This window comes from Sturnus vulgaris, chromosome Z (genome assembly GCF_052056855.1).
Source record: "Sturnus vulgaris isolate bStuVul1 chromosome Z, bStuVul1.hap1, whole genome shotgun sequence".
NCBI lineage: Eukaryota > Metazoa > Chordata > Aves > Passeriformes > Sturnidae > Sturnus > Sturnus vulgaris.
The window spans coordinates 13,478,678-13,493,775 of record NC_142283.1 but is presented as its reverse complement, the minus strand read 5'-3'; the positions used below and the strand labels follow the sequence as shown (position 1 = coordinate 13,493,775).

Below are 15,098 nucleotides of genomic sequence, written 5' to 3'. Positions count from 1 at the left end.
TCCCAAAAGCTGTGGAAGTCCTGTTCCAGCTGCTCCTATCAATACGAGATGTAATCCTGATCCTTAATCAGCACTGTCATCTCTATTTTTTCTTCAGTATCTCCTACTTTGGATACCCCACGATAGTTCCATGAAAATTCCATCACTTTCTTTTTCTTGTGATGAAAAAAGTGCAAAATATTTTCTTCCACATGTAGGTTTTATTTTTGAGTGGGAAAACTGCTGTGGGTTTTAAGTAGTAGTGACAAAAACTGGAGCAGAGTTTCTATTTATTTCCTATTTTGTTAATTTACAGGAAGTGAATGGATAATTTTATTCCTCTAAATTTCTGTATATAATTCTCTGCAATGTATAAGTCACATGAAATTTCTTTTGTAATTTCTGTAAGCTAACTGCAAATCTTACTTAGTTGTCTAGGACAGTTAGTAAATGATTCCTCGTCTTTGTTTTCAGATTATTTCAGTTTAGTTACAAAACAGGCTATTTAAAAAATATTATAATATTTCAAGATACCACTAAGCATTTGTTGGTAATCCTTGATTAGAGGTAGAGGGATATTGTACGGTACAAATTAAAGGTTTTTTTTCTCTCTTTCGAAAATTATGAATTAATGGGCTATTTCTGTATATCTTTGTCAATGGTTTCCATTGCTAAGAATGCTTAGCTGGCATATGCTATCTGTGCCACCCATTTAAATTCTTTTCTCCTTAAATAAGAAACATCTCCCAATAAATAATTGCCTTAAAATGTGGCTGCCTTTTCTCCTTTTGCTATTGGCTTTCTTGGTGACTGTCTCTTAAAAATGCAGGAGGTTGCTTTTTTTCACTTTCTAGCCACTCAGTTTAGGACTGCAACACAATGCTCTTATCTAGCACTGCTTGATTCTGCTACTTCTCTGCTCTTTTTCTCCTGATTTCTAATCAGACTTAATGTATTTTGTTTCTCTCCTATTCCTTGTGTATTATTTTCATGAATATGTGGTGTCTTGTACCTTAATTTTGCTGGATGCTTAATTTCTTTATAGCCTGATTATTACCTGTACCTTTTTTTACCTTCATTAATAAAGTGTTTCAGGATCTAGTTCCTATAAAATACTTTATCTACTGAAAAATCATAAACATTTGTCCATGCTTTTCTGTTACTTTTCTAATCTTAATCTATGTCTGTCTGCTGTAGGAGCAAAAGTAAATTTACGTAATGGAAATACATGTAGAGATAACTTAAACTACAGCTAGTGTTGCATACCACATTATTGGTGCTGGCTCTTGAAAAAAAAAAAGTAGAGTTGCTACCTGTTTCAGATGAACTTCGATATTCACCTGTGGCAAGCATTTAAATCTAGCTTGAGAAGACTTTGAAATACTTCCTTTTTCACTTGAAAAACTCTGCAAATACTGTATTAATTTTTAATTCATTCTAGTGAAAAAGGTGGGAAAAAGTGATCCATATTATAATTATGCTTTTGAATTTCTTGGTTTCTTGGGCACTTGCAGTGTTTTTCAATTCCATTTGCTCGCCTTTGCATTATTAGTCATCTGAACTTATTATATTGTGATATTAACACTAGAAAATGGCTTTGTTTAATAGAACAAAAAGTTTATTTTCTAAAAACCTTAATCATCAGAAAAATCAGTGATAGAAGCCACTGTGCTTTAGACGTTTTCTTTAAATCCAGCATGCAGTCTTTTCTATCACTGATCATAAATGGGGGAATATGACATTTGACACTATCTGGTCTGCCTCTTCAGATGTTTCCAGTTTTGTAAACAAGTTAAACCAGTATTTAATGCTTCTGTACTGAGAAATCAATTACATTTTGACATTATAATATAGAAAAGAATAAGGAAGAGATTAATTCAAAACTAAATTCAGAATTAAGAACTAAATTGAGTGATCCTCCTAGTCTAATAGGGCAAGGACATTCATTGTAACAAGATTAAATGTTATCATTTGGGTTGAATAAAGCTGTGATATTGGAATAAAAACGCACTTGTTAGCACAATTTTGTGCTCTGCTGTTGTATTTCATTTTAGTTGCCTCTGTGAATAATACAGTGAAAATTTTTGCTTGGAAATGGTATTTTTCTTCCTATGAATAATACAATCTACTTGTATGACTGGTTACAGAAATGGATGGCATTGTGATTTAAGTCACTGTAATTTTATCAAGCACAAAATGTAAACTTGTGTTCTAGTACATCTTGGATAATTAATTTTTGGACACTTAATTTCCCCTATAATTCAGTTAATATCAAAGAGATTTTTCAGGACTGTTAAAAGTCTACATGTTTCTTAAATGTACCCGTATTTGTCCTTATTTACTATAATGTTTCTATTGAAACCTAAGAGCTTAGGAAAGGTTGCATGGAACTCAGAGAGGTAGTGTTCCTTTGTCTGTCCTGTCATTGAGGATTTCCAGAAAGTTTTTTTCATTTTCCAGTCACTCTTATATTGTAGGATCTCCATGAAGTTGCATATCTTCCACTCCAATGACTGTCCAGACCCTAAGTTTTTCACTAGAATGAGCACACAAAAGAAATTGGGTTGAAAACCTTTGTTTCAAGATATAGCACAAGGAAAAAAAAATTAGGCATTTTGTTCAGCATATTACATGTAATCAGCACTGCACAGGAAAAATTGGTTATAAAAATCTACAGCAATATCAATGCATAGAGGACTGTTACAGACCAAAATGGCTGTAATGCCATTTTCATCAAAATAACTGTTCAGAGGAATACAGGCAATAACTATTAAGTTCTAAAACAGTTGAGAAACAATGCAGATGCTGCTGATATGAATGTTTCTGTTCCAGAAGCAGGCATTGTGAAGACAACCTCAGAAATAGGAAAAAGGAGGAAGGAATAAATGATGCAGCAATTTATTGCTTCATTTCCATCTTCACAGTCTGCTGCTTTGATTCTCCTCAGAAAGTGCTCCTTGTCTACTATTCCCTTCTTTATCTCTTTTAAAATTGCTGGTACAGAAATCTTGCCCTGCTAGGAAAATGGAGGGCACACAGTAGCCTACCAAAATAAAACTCAGATAAAAGTTTCCCAGTGTGTCAATAGACCTGTACAGTCCCTTGAGTGGTATCTGGGTGGCAGACAGTAAGCTGACAGTTGTGTTCAGCTACTGAATACAATTTTGTGGGAGTTGTTTTGTTACTTTTTATCTTTTGAGTTCCTTTTGCAAAAAAATTTAAAAATCCTTCGCTTACTGTTCAGAGTGCTTTAGAAAGAGTAATTGAAGGTCACCAATGCTGTGAGGTGGGTAAAGTTGCTTATTTTGTATTTGTAAGGAACTGAGCAATATCCAAAACTGTAGATGGCAAGCAGAGCACCTGACATAATTGCGAAATCACTACTGTATCCAACTTTGGGCTTCTCTGGTTTGCCAGCACTGTTCATGTGTAGAGATGGACTTGCATTATATGTGAGGAACTGAGAGAAGTTACTAGCATTTTAGTTTATGTGACTCCATTGGTATTCATAATAGCTAAAATAATGTAAAGAGATAAATCAAAATAAAAAGGGGATGAAAACACAGAAAGCCTGGAAAGATGTTCTTCTAACCCTGTGGTATTTTCCCAGTCTGTTACTAGGGACATGTTATTTGTTGTACTCTCCACATCCAGCAAAATAAGCGTACACATATCAAGAAAATTCTGAAATAGATTTACATGCTACTGTGTTTTGATTTAGACACTATTGGAAATTACATCAGGTGTATGAAGGTGACGTAGTATCTTACAGTTCACAAAAACCTCAGCAATTTTATCTTTAGTTTCACTTCCCACCCCTTTTTTTATGTTTAGGTAATAGACTATTTTCATTGAATTAAATGTGCAGAGGAGATAAACCGATCCTGTTCACTAATTAATTGCTTGTTTTTATCACCTAAGAATATTTTAACTGCTTGATCCAAGGATGGAATATAAAATGGCTAATTAGTTCAGTGAGGCAGTCTGTGCTGCTGATTTAGTAATGAGGAGTTTACTCTCTTGTTTTGGCTTGCTTTTAATCATTGAATTTCATTGCAATGCTAGGTTATACTTGGTCTGCAGATACTGTGGGGTATGGAGTGTAAGAATGTCCTTACAGAAAGGTTTAGTAGGTTTATGTCTTTACTGACAGACGTGAATCTAGGTGGTAACAGCTCCCAGCACAAAGAAATTGCTTCTACTTCCTCCTTGAACTGGATGTTAAATTTTTAGCAAAAAATCCTATGATGTCTTTTTAGCAAAAGTCCTATGAACTCTCTCTTACGGTTTAAGCAGATTCAACCCATATTAGAGATCCCTAGAAGGTGTCCTGTTTGTATTTATGGGGACTGCAGAGCAGTGCTTAAAAAGGAAATTTCCAAATTATATCCTGGTTTTTACTTGTAGTTGGGGGAAAGAAACTTTGTTTCTAGTAGTACTAGGAATTTACATACTCTTGGTATTAAATAGTGAGAGCTTTTCTTTTACTAAGGAACTTACTCTGTAGCACTTCAGTGTAATGTGTGCCCAATTTGTAGAGCTTTCACAATCTAAATAAAGAATATTTTCTGCTTTCTCTGTTAAATACTGACTTTATGGAATTACTGCCTTAAGTAGCAAATGCTTTATGAGAAGAAAAAAAATCCCAAACAGACACCTAATTTTATGCAATTATCTCTGTATTTCTTGAGGATGTTGGCTTTAGGGAACATTAGGGAGAAGGAAAAGAAAGCAAATAGAACACACTAGATTTTCAGGGGAAAGAAGACAAATGGACTGTAGTTGATTTTGGTGGGTTTTTTGTCATTTTTTGAGAGTTTGTTGTTTATTTGTTTGAGTTGGTTTGGTTTTTTAATGTCCATGTAGAAAGAGTCATGATTTACTATAAATACTTAACACTGATGTAATCTTTAATGTTGCCTTCTTGTAGGTGATTTGGTCATCAGACCTCTATATTTATATTTTCATGTTTTCCCTAACTCATGTTGTTTATCCTACATATGGAAGATAAACTTGATTATTCATTCCATATTTCTTATGGAAGGTTAAGGAGTAGAGGGTCTTTAGAAACCCCTTAAAAATATTAGACTAGAACTCCTATCTGTAGAAAATAGAAATTATTTAGAATCATGAAACTGGAATAAAATTAATTTCACAATTTTATATTTTAAAGCAATGGGAGTAATAGTTGCTGATGCCATTTATTTTTCCAGATTCTAGCTATAAATTCTGTAATAAATCACGTTGACAAAAGGCATCTTCTGTGTCTTTGTTTTATGTCTAGACTGAAAAATAAGAACATCCTTTTCAAGGAAGCTGTCAGGCATAGTGAGGAACAGTGAAAAATTTATTTGAAAAATACAGAAAAAACCAAATCCTCAGAATAATAATTTAAAAATCCTCAAAAGCTGAGATAGCCGTAGCTTTAAGTGTATTTGTTTTAAAAATGCTTTTAAGCATGCAAATACATATAAAAATTATCCATAAAATTAGACAACAAATCACTGAGGATATGAAGCAGATGTAAAATGACAGTGGAAATACGAACAAGGTACTATAACTTTGGAACATTTGTATGCCTGAGGAAAGAAATTATCACATTTAAACTATTTTCTAAATAAAATATTGAGAACAAGTGAGAGAAAGGGAGTATCATACACATGAAGATGGAAAAAGGCACATTTGCTTGTGTCAGAAGTAAATATACAAAGTGCTCACAAAACTTTATTAACAGAAATGATGGATTGAAAGTAATACAGAGTATTATAGCATCAAAAATGGGAGAGTTTTAGTTAAAAGCAGAAAAAGATATTAATACTGTGAAAGTCATAATGTGCAAACATTTAATTTAATTCTTTGTAGGGTTAATTTATGTATATCCTGAACAGAGTGTCACAGTCTTTATGAACTTCCACCAATACCAGTTGATTTTCATGGAAGTGTCAATTTTCAGTAGGGATGAAAAGCTTTTTCTCTAGATGATTCTGAATGAAAAAGAAAACTCATATATTCTATGTACAAAACTGGCAAGAATTATGCAAACTGAGAGCAGTCTTTGTTTATAATCACTATACTGTGCATATTATTTACAATCTGCTTTCCCTAAAAATCAGACTTGTGCATGAATAATAAACCTAGCGCAACTCTATATATAGATTTTCCTTAACCTGACTCAATATATAAAAATACTACGTCAGACTTCAGGTAGGGAGATGCCTGTGATTTCTCTGAACTGTAAATTTTCTCTGAGATACAACCTTATTACTTTTTCCACTCCTTATGTGCATCAGTTGCAACATCTAAACTATATTGAGTAACACGATAAAAGAACTAATTACTGAAGTATGATTGGAACCTAAGTCATAAATTCTTGAAGTTCCATGACAATACTTTTTACACACTTGAGTATAAACAATAACAATTTGGTTTTGTTTTGCAGCTCACTTGCTTTAACCAACGTAGTTGTATATTACAGTGCCACGTGCTAATATCAAACCATGTAACACAGTGCACACTGAGCTGTTTTATGCCTTTATGCACATCTTCAGCTGTGTGTTCAGATGTTTTAGTGGTCCATCTTCTCAAAGCACAAAAATAACTTCATTTGTGTTACTCAAACTGTGGAGCTTTGTTGTTCTTAGTGGCAGAAAAGCTGCGTGAATCAAATATATTAAAATTCTTAAATCAGGTTATAATATTTAAGGTCATACCTAGGCTCTGTCTACATATTGGATAACATAGCCCAATATCAATACGGATGTATGGATATGTATATATGTAAAGTGCATGTATGAGCTTCAGCATCCTTAAATATGGCTCAAGACTTTTAGTTTGGGTTAAATGTAGTTCAGTCCTTTGTCATTACCATAGGTAATGTTGGAAGCTGTTTGCTACTGGTTCAGACCTTTCTGCATTAGCTGTAAAAACTAATTCCATAGAAAGAAAATTCTGTAGCTGGAGAAACAAATTTTGTACATATCATGAGCAGAATTCTAAGTTAGTTTCTTCCAAGAGCAATGTGGTCTGCATGCACCAAATTCATTCTTCAATAACCAATGAATGTGCATTAAGTGCTCAGGGGATTCACTTCAGAACTATGCTACAACTCCAATTCAAAACATCAAAGTTAATGTATTTTTCTGGAATATTCATGTAAGCCATTTGTTAGCATATTAGCTATTTAAACTGAACAAAACCACAGTAAGTTTAGTTTAAAAATATTTTGCCCATGATGTTCCTAATGGTACAGAATTAATCCTCTTGTTTAACATATCTCTCCCTTTAAAAATTTCCTATATTTTATTACATTTCAATGGGAATAATAATAATATCTATTATGCTGTATTTTAATAAACTGTGAAACACTGAAATTTAATATACATATAGTATGTTTATAAGATATTATTAGCATGTAGAGAAGCCACAATAGGTCTTTAACAGGTATGTATCCTAATGCATGTATCCTATCCTAATCTAAAAAAATAAACAAATTTGAGATGAAGTGAGGGAGTTGACCACCTGAGCTTCTAATCCATCACAAAATTCTTTTTCTGTGCTGAGTAGCTTTTAACTTTTGATAGAAACTCTAATGGGAAGAAGGAAGATGGAGCTGTTTCTCAGGTTTATCACTGAAACACATCCTGAACATATTTCAGGGCACTGCTTCAAATTCTATTTCATTTTACATAGGATCTGATTTGTTCATCTGGGGTTTATTTCTGTGACCACAGAGGGCACTTGTGATGGGTTAACCTTGCCTGGCTGCCAGACACCCACACAGAAGCTTTCTCACTCCCCATACTCAGCAAGACAGAGAAATAAAATAAGACAGAAAAGCTTGGAGGCCAAGACAAGGAAATCACCTACCAATTTCCATCATAGCAAAACAGACTGAACTTGGGTAACACGAATTTAATGTATTGCAAATTAAAATAGAGTTGGATGGTGAGAAGTAAAAGACAAAAACTGAAATACCTTTTCCCCTTTCCTTCTTCTTTCCCCTTTCCTCATTCTGGAATCCTTCATCTCCTCCCCCAAGGGGTGAGTGGGGAATGGAGGTTCTGGTCTGTCCATAACAGCTCCACTTCCTTAAGCCTCCTCCTCCTCCTCTGCTCCACTGTGGCTCCTCTCTGTGGACTGCAGGAGAATCTCTGCTCAGGCACTTGGAGCATCTCCAGCATCTCCTCCCCTCACTTCTTCATAGGATTATTTCTGACATTTTTTTCCCCTTCCCTCACTTCTGTTTCCCCACAGCTGCTGTGAAGTGTTTTTTACCCTTTTGTAAGTAAGCCTCTGAGAGGCATAACTGTCTTGGCTGAGGGGCTCAGTCAGTTTAAATTACTTCCAAATACTTTCAAACCTGTAAAAATGTGGTTGTTTATTTCATTTTCTAATTTAGAGACCTGGCTGCAAGGAACTGCTTGGTAGGTGAAAGCAACATTTTGAAAATAAGCGATTTTGGGATGTCCCGACAAGAGGATGATGGCGTGTACTCATCCTCAGGCCTAAAGCAGATTCCGATCAAGTGGACTGCTCCAGAAGCTCTGAACTATGGTAAGAACAAAACTGCATTTTCTTGCCCAAAAACCAGAACTCTAAACTACCATAAATACAAGCACCAGAACCAGAATATTTGAGTGTGTATACATAAAATAATTTTCCCTCTGTTCAAATTAATGATGTTTAAAATAATTTTAATATTTCGGACTGATTTATGTAAAAAGCAGTTTTGCCACTGAAAAAAATAATATGGTAGCAACATGAGAATTTCTATTATGCAGCAATAGCAGAGTGCTTTGATTCTGTTGCTGACTCATTCTTGTAGACAGTCTCGTCAGTCGTCTAAACTATGATCGTTAGCAAAATGAATGGCAAGTTCTGCATATTTATGGCTCCTCATTGAAAACAGTAGAAAATGTTAATGTACTAAAACACTGTGTTGGATAACTCCTTGCATTGGTGAAAAATCTAGTCATTTTGTTTTGGGGTTCTTTTTAACTGCAGTTTTTCTTTACCTGCATTGTTGTGTATCACTAGGTTATTATACTGGGGATAAAAATGCATTATTTATCACTTTATCATTGGTCCACACTATATTGGTAGTAGTTCCAGAACAGAAACAGAAGCTGCTGCTCCTAGCTTTTTTTGCTTATATGAAACTAGAAAAATAAGTTTTTCTAGGTAAAGTAGGCTGTGAAGAAGTAGCAGATTTAATAAATGATGGCATGTTTTGAATGTACTTCTCTAAACCAGTTCTTTAGTTGAGTACACAGAATAAAATATTTTTCAAGTCATCATTTAAAGTGCCTATAAATATTTCTGCCATCTCTTAAAGCCTTTTTATTGAAGTCATGCATTGGAAATCATAAGTTTGTGAATTATGATTGATAGCAGAATGCTTCCTCTCATTAGCACTTTTGCAGCAGTTAATGACATACCACAGTAAAGCAGATCTTCCCTTTAAAAGGCTGACAGTAAATTCAGTGGCAGTAATTGATCCTGTATTACCAATTATTCCAAGAGGTGTTAGTGTTGCCAGCATTCACTGGTGAATGCTTTGCTCTCTTGGGTGTTTGATCCACTAAAAAAGAAGTTTTGGGTTTTTATTTTTGTTATTTTGGAAATGCATACAGTGTTTTTGATGTATTAAAAAAACCTATCCTTATATGTGGTCCTGTTGACTACATTTAGCAGGAAACAGGCTTTTGTAGCAACACCTTCACTTTGTACTGTTAAGTCTGTTTTTTTTCTGCACAATAGAGGACAAGAGGGGATTGTTGATTAACATCTACTTATTTTGTGTTTCCTAAAGCAAATACATATTCCAGCAGCTATAAGTAATCTTCTGTAATGTTCAGGAAATAAGCTCTCTCAAACATCTGTTAATATGTTCAGCAGTCAATATTCAACTTTGAAAATATCGTGAAAGATTTCCATGTGTTTTTGAAGGATAATGTTTTCCACTCCCTTGAAAGATATGAGTAAAACTTACTGGATTATGTTTTATTGTTATCCATTCTAATAATAAGGTTGTAAGAATTGTATTGATTTGTGTAGGTAAGATTGGAGGTTTTTAAGATATCAAAATGCAATAAAACTAAATCTGTAGTATTTCAAAACTAGTTGGTAACCACTGGCCAGGTCAGTCCTGAATATCAAGATTCAAAGGTTGGAGGAAAATGAGGAATAGGGTCGTTTGGCCATTACATGAATGCTAATGTGCTTAAGAAGCTACAAAAAAAGTTCTTTTTTAGTCCCTGCTAAACTCACTGTGTGTGACAAATTCAGAGCCATCACTGAAGTATGTTAAATTAGGAAAAAAATAAGTTATGAAGGCTAGAAACCAGATCAGGGCAAAAGGAGTGGTTAGGGCATTGTGTCAGAAGTCAGGAGCAAAATTCAGATGCCACTGGAGTTTTTGAGAAATGGAACCTTTGGTTCTGTGGGTGCTGTTCGGAGCCATTCTACACAATTTTTGGGAGGTCAAACCCCATCAGTCCAAGTGTCCTCCCTTTCCTCCTTCTTCTCCACACTTTATACACTGTCTGTGATATCACAATGTCTGGAACATCTCTTTGGTCAGTTTTGGGTCACCTGTTCCTGTCTGTGTCCCCTCCCAACCTCCCAGGTACCCCCAGCCCTTTCCCCAGGGTGGTGGTGTGAAAAGCAGGGAAGGCCATGGATCTGTGCAATCCCTGCTCAACAACAACAAAAACATCTCTGAATTATCAACCCTGTGTTCAGCACAAATCCAAAACCCAGCCCTATGCCTGCCACTGGGAATACAATTAATTTTATCCCACGAAAACCAGCACATGTTTAGGATAATTATGGAGTATTTTTACTTCCTGATCTTTCAAAATTACAATACCTTTAATATATATGTTTTTTCTCTACGATATTTTGAGTTATTTGTGGTGTTAATAGTAACATGGAGAGGACTTGGGGATTTTTTCTAAATAGATTTTTTTTTCCCTCAGATAGTGTAATAACAGAAAATATAATTAACTGTACAGAACTTGTACTTTCTTTAAAAAAACACCAGCTAATCACCTATCTTGTATCTGCTGAATGCTTTCAGTGAAAAGTGCTAAATTACTGGATGCCCAACTGTGGAGAGTTGATACACAGACAAGAAAACTAATCTTACACCAAAGAGCATAGTGAATATCTGTAATTGCCAACTGTGAGGCACAGAAGCTAGCAGCACAGCTGGAAGTGGTATTTAGTCTAAGAGTAAACTGACTTTTCTGACGTCAGAACAGTTGTCACTGTCACCAACTGTCACTATAATTTACATGTATTTTCCGTTTTTTCCTAGTCAGAAGTGGCTTAGTTTGGCTTGTTTGATGATTAGAGATAAATAAACAATACATTCAGAAGTGTTGTTTTTAAATAATAAAGACACATAAATACAAAGTAATAGTATGGAACAAAGAAGAACAGTCATGAAAAATGTTGAAAGTAATGTTGAAAATGAATTTTTAAGGTAACATTTTCACTGATTCTGCTGCAAAAGGGTAGGAGTCTTAATTTTCTAATGTGAATCCACCAAGGACAGTAGAAATATCTGCTCCAAAGTGTCTCCTTTTTCCTGTAATAGAAAGCTATCATTCCAGAAACAACCTTAGAATTCAATTATTTGTCAGTTTTCTATTTTGCTATCTCTGAAGCATTATTGGAGGCAATGGAACCAGCAGGCTTGATTTTATTTTCTTAAACCAATTGGAGAGAACCAGGCCTTCTTCACACTTACAGTGTTGGTAGTAGCTGCTCTCAGAATAAACACTGCAATGCTAAAATGGAGAACTGGGAGAGGTAATTTTTTAAAGAATATTTAGAGTTGAAAGCATTATAAATGAGGGAGGAAACCCTGACATTTTTCTGTCCTTTTGTATTAGAGGAAAAGTATTTTTGTACATTAAGAAGGAAAGAAATTCTTAACTTGCATGACAGACTAGTATGGTCTGTGTATAATAGTAGAACTTAAGGTTAGCTTATGTTATTCCAGAGTATTGGCTTTAATATAATTTGCTCATTCTTTGAAATACTGGAGACTGTGAAATCTGTAGAATTAGTAGCTATGGCTTTGTTTTGCCTGAAGCTTGCCAATGTGACACTTCTACCTTTACAGCAAATTTGAGCCATAACTGTGTGAAATACCAATTTCTTTGCATGTTGAAGGTTTTCTTTCCCTTTCTTAGGGAGATACACATCTGAGAGTGATGTATGGAGCTTTGGAATCCTTTTATGGGAGACGTTCAGTTTAGGAGTATGCCCTTACCCTGGAATGACCAACCAACAAGCACGAGAGCAAGTTGAAAAAGGTAATTATTCATGAGGAGTGAAAGAAATGCTGGATAAATTGTAAGAATAAAGTATTAAATAGCCAAGACATAGCATAATTTTGTAGCAACTTCAGCAAAAACAATATTGCTGAATCTAGCTCTCTGGAAGGAGTAGTGTGGTATATATAGGCCTTTTGAAAAAAAAAAAAAAAAAGGAATACACTGACCAGTAACTTAAAGGTTGAAAGACTTAGAGCATGCTGACTTTCATTGTTGCAGAACTAACAGGTGAGATAGAAAGGAGGGATTTACTGCTGTGCAAGGCAGAAGCTTGAACAAAATTAATTATTTAAGATTATGCTAATGCAGGTGTAAATATTCTAAACTGCCAGAAAAAGGTCTGTATCATTCCATCTTCTTTATTAAATCATTTCACTGAAAGATTTAGCAATTATGGTGGAGAATGGTAAGCTAGCTGAGCATTGCAAGCTGCATTTCTCTTTTACAAAAATAATTGAAAGGCTTTTACTTAAAATAGCAAATACCGATGAGCAGGATTTCAGGACTTTGATTTATTTTCATCGTCTTTAGTGGCATTTCATAACTGTTCCTTCCCTACATAGTACTACTGTATAATTTATAAACAGATTCTTAGCTAGTAAAACTTCAAAATTATTTAAAACAAACAACAAACCAAAAAACTCTGGTTTGCTGATTTACATATATTGTCAGTGTTTGTTACTGTTTTATAAGTACTGGAGGTCATAGTAAAGTTTCTCCTTAAAGGCCAAATTAAATCCTAGATCCCAAGCCACTCTTGTCTGAAGTTACATACATTCATCCAGTACCTAGAGCAGATGCATACAGTATAAAAAATGCAAAAGTATTTCTCAGATTTACCTGTTTAAAGAGGTCAGTGTCATTGTGCTGTTCTTTGTAAAGAGATACAGAGACCTGTGCAGTGAGTTTGGAGTCACAGAGCTGCATTTAGCTGTGGAGTCCAGTGCACATCACTGTGCACTGCCTGTCATTTGCTCAGAGCTACATATGGTGAACAATTTGTGGAATCACAGAATCACAGAGGCTGAGGTGTGCAGGCACCTCTGAATGTCATCTGATCCAACCACCCAGCTCAAGCAGGATCACATCCAGACGGCTTTTGCATATCTCTGTGAATGAAGATGCCACCTGTCTGGGCAAACTGTTCTCAGTCACCCTCACAGGGAACAAAGTGTTTTCTGATGCTCAGGAGGAATTTCTCATCTTTCCGTGTGTGCTCATCACGTCTGTGTCCTGTCACTGGGCATAGAAAGAGCCTGGACCCATCCTCTTTGCACCCTCCCTGCACGTGTTGATATACATTGCTGAGATCCCCTGAGCTTTCTCCTCTCTGGGGTGAGCTGCTCCAGCTCACTCAGCATTTCCTCATAAAAGAGAGACATGCTTCACTGCCTCCATCATCTTAGTGATCCTTCCTGAGACTCTCCATTGTTACTGTGTCTGTCTTGTACTGGAAGCACAGAACTGGACCCAGCACTCCAGATGTGGCCTCAGCCCCTCAAAGAGGGGACAGATGATTTCTCTCATCCTGCTGCAACACCCTTTCTAGTGCAGCCCAGTGTGCCATTAGCATTCTTTGCTGGAAGAGCTCATGCTGGTGCATGTTCAACCCTTGATGTCCAGCAGGAGCCCCAGGGCCTTTCCTGACAAACTGCTTCCAGCTGGGCATTCCCAGCCCGTGCTGGTGCCTGGGGTTGTTCACAGCTGCAGGATTTGGTTCTTCCCTTGCTGAACCGCTTGAGGTTCCTGTCAGCCCCTTTCTGCAGCCTGTCTGGGCCCCTCTGGATGGCTCCAGGACCCTCGGCTGTATCAGCCACCACTCACAGCCCGATGCCATCAGCACGGGCGCGGCACCGCCGTGTCACCATCGCTGAGGGTGCGCCTGCCCCTCATACACAGCGGTCATGAAGCTGTGACACACGATTGGACCTAGTAGTAACCCTAGAGCTCCACTCAGACTTTGTGCCACTCATCACCTCCCTTCAGGGCTCATTGTACAGCCTCAGTTTTCAATCCACCTCCCTGTCTGCTCATCTAGTCCATAAATTCAAAGGTGTCTTTGCGAGAATTTTATAGTGAAATCCCCTCATGTACCAGGCCACTCATCTCATTAAAGAAGTTTCTCACACTGGTCAAGCATGACTTGCTCTTACTGAATCCATGCTTTCTCTCTGCATGCTTACTCCTGATGACTTTCTTCTACTTCAGGTGCCTAGAAATTGTTTACAGCTTTAGGTGTTCCATCACCTTCTGGGATCAAGGTGATGCTAACCAGCCTGCAGTTCCCTAGTGCTCTGACTCGAAGATAGGAGTGACATTTACTTTACTCTTGTCTTCAGGTGCTCCTCCCGGTAGTCAAAGTGATGTATGAAAGGTTACTGGGAATGGTTTGGCAGTGACATCAGGGCATTCTTTCAGCACTTGGGGTGCATCAGCACCCCTGGACTTAGTTAAATCCAGTGTGATTAAGGACCAGGTCCTCTTCCACCAAGGGTACATCTTCCTTGTTCCAGCCTTTCCCACTAATCTCTGGAGCCTGGGATTCCTGAAGGCTGGTCTTGCTAGTAGAGGCTGAGATGAAGAAAGTGTTGGGTACCTCAGCCTTGTCCCTGTCGTGTGTTGCTGAGTTGCCCAGCACCTCATTCAGCAGTGGGCACCCATTTTTTCAAGCCTTCCTTTTGTCCCCTGTATAGTTAGAGAAGCCATACTTGTTGTCTTTGACACCCCTGGCCAGATTCAATCCCTTCTGAGCGTTGTCTTTCTTAACTTCAT

The 15,098-nt window shown here is 36.6% G+C and overlaps 1 protein-coding gene across 2 annotated transcripts in view; it reads left to right on the top strand.

The window, feature by feature from the left end:
• Window positions 1-15,098, top strand: part of FER (FER tyrosine kinase) — a 153,003-nt gene that overhangs the window by 132,842 nt on the left and 5,063 nt on the right. For both annotated transcript variants that reach the window (XM_014877306.2, XM_088157412.1), the window contains exons 18-19: window positions 8,378-8,532; window positions 12,183-12,305. In XM_014877306.2, the coding sequence (XP_014732792.1) occupies window positions 8,378-8,532; window positions 12,183-12,305 (278 nt within the window). The remainder of the gene's footprint in view (window positions 1-8,377; window positions 8,533-12,182; window positions 12,306-15,098) is intronic.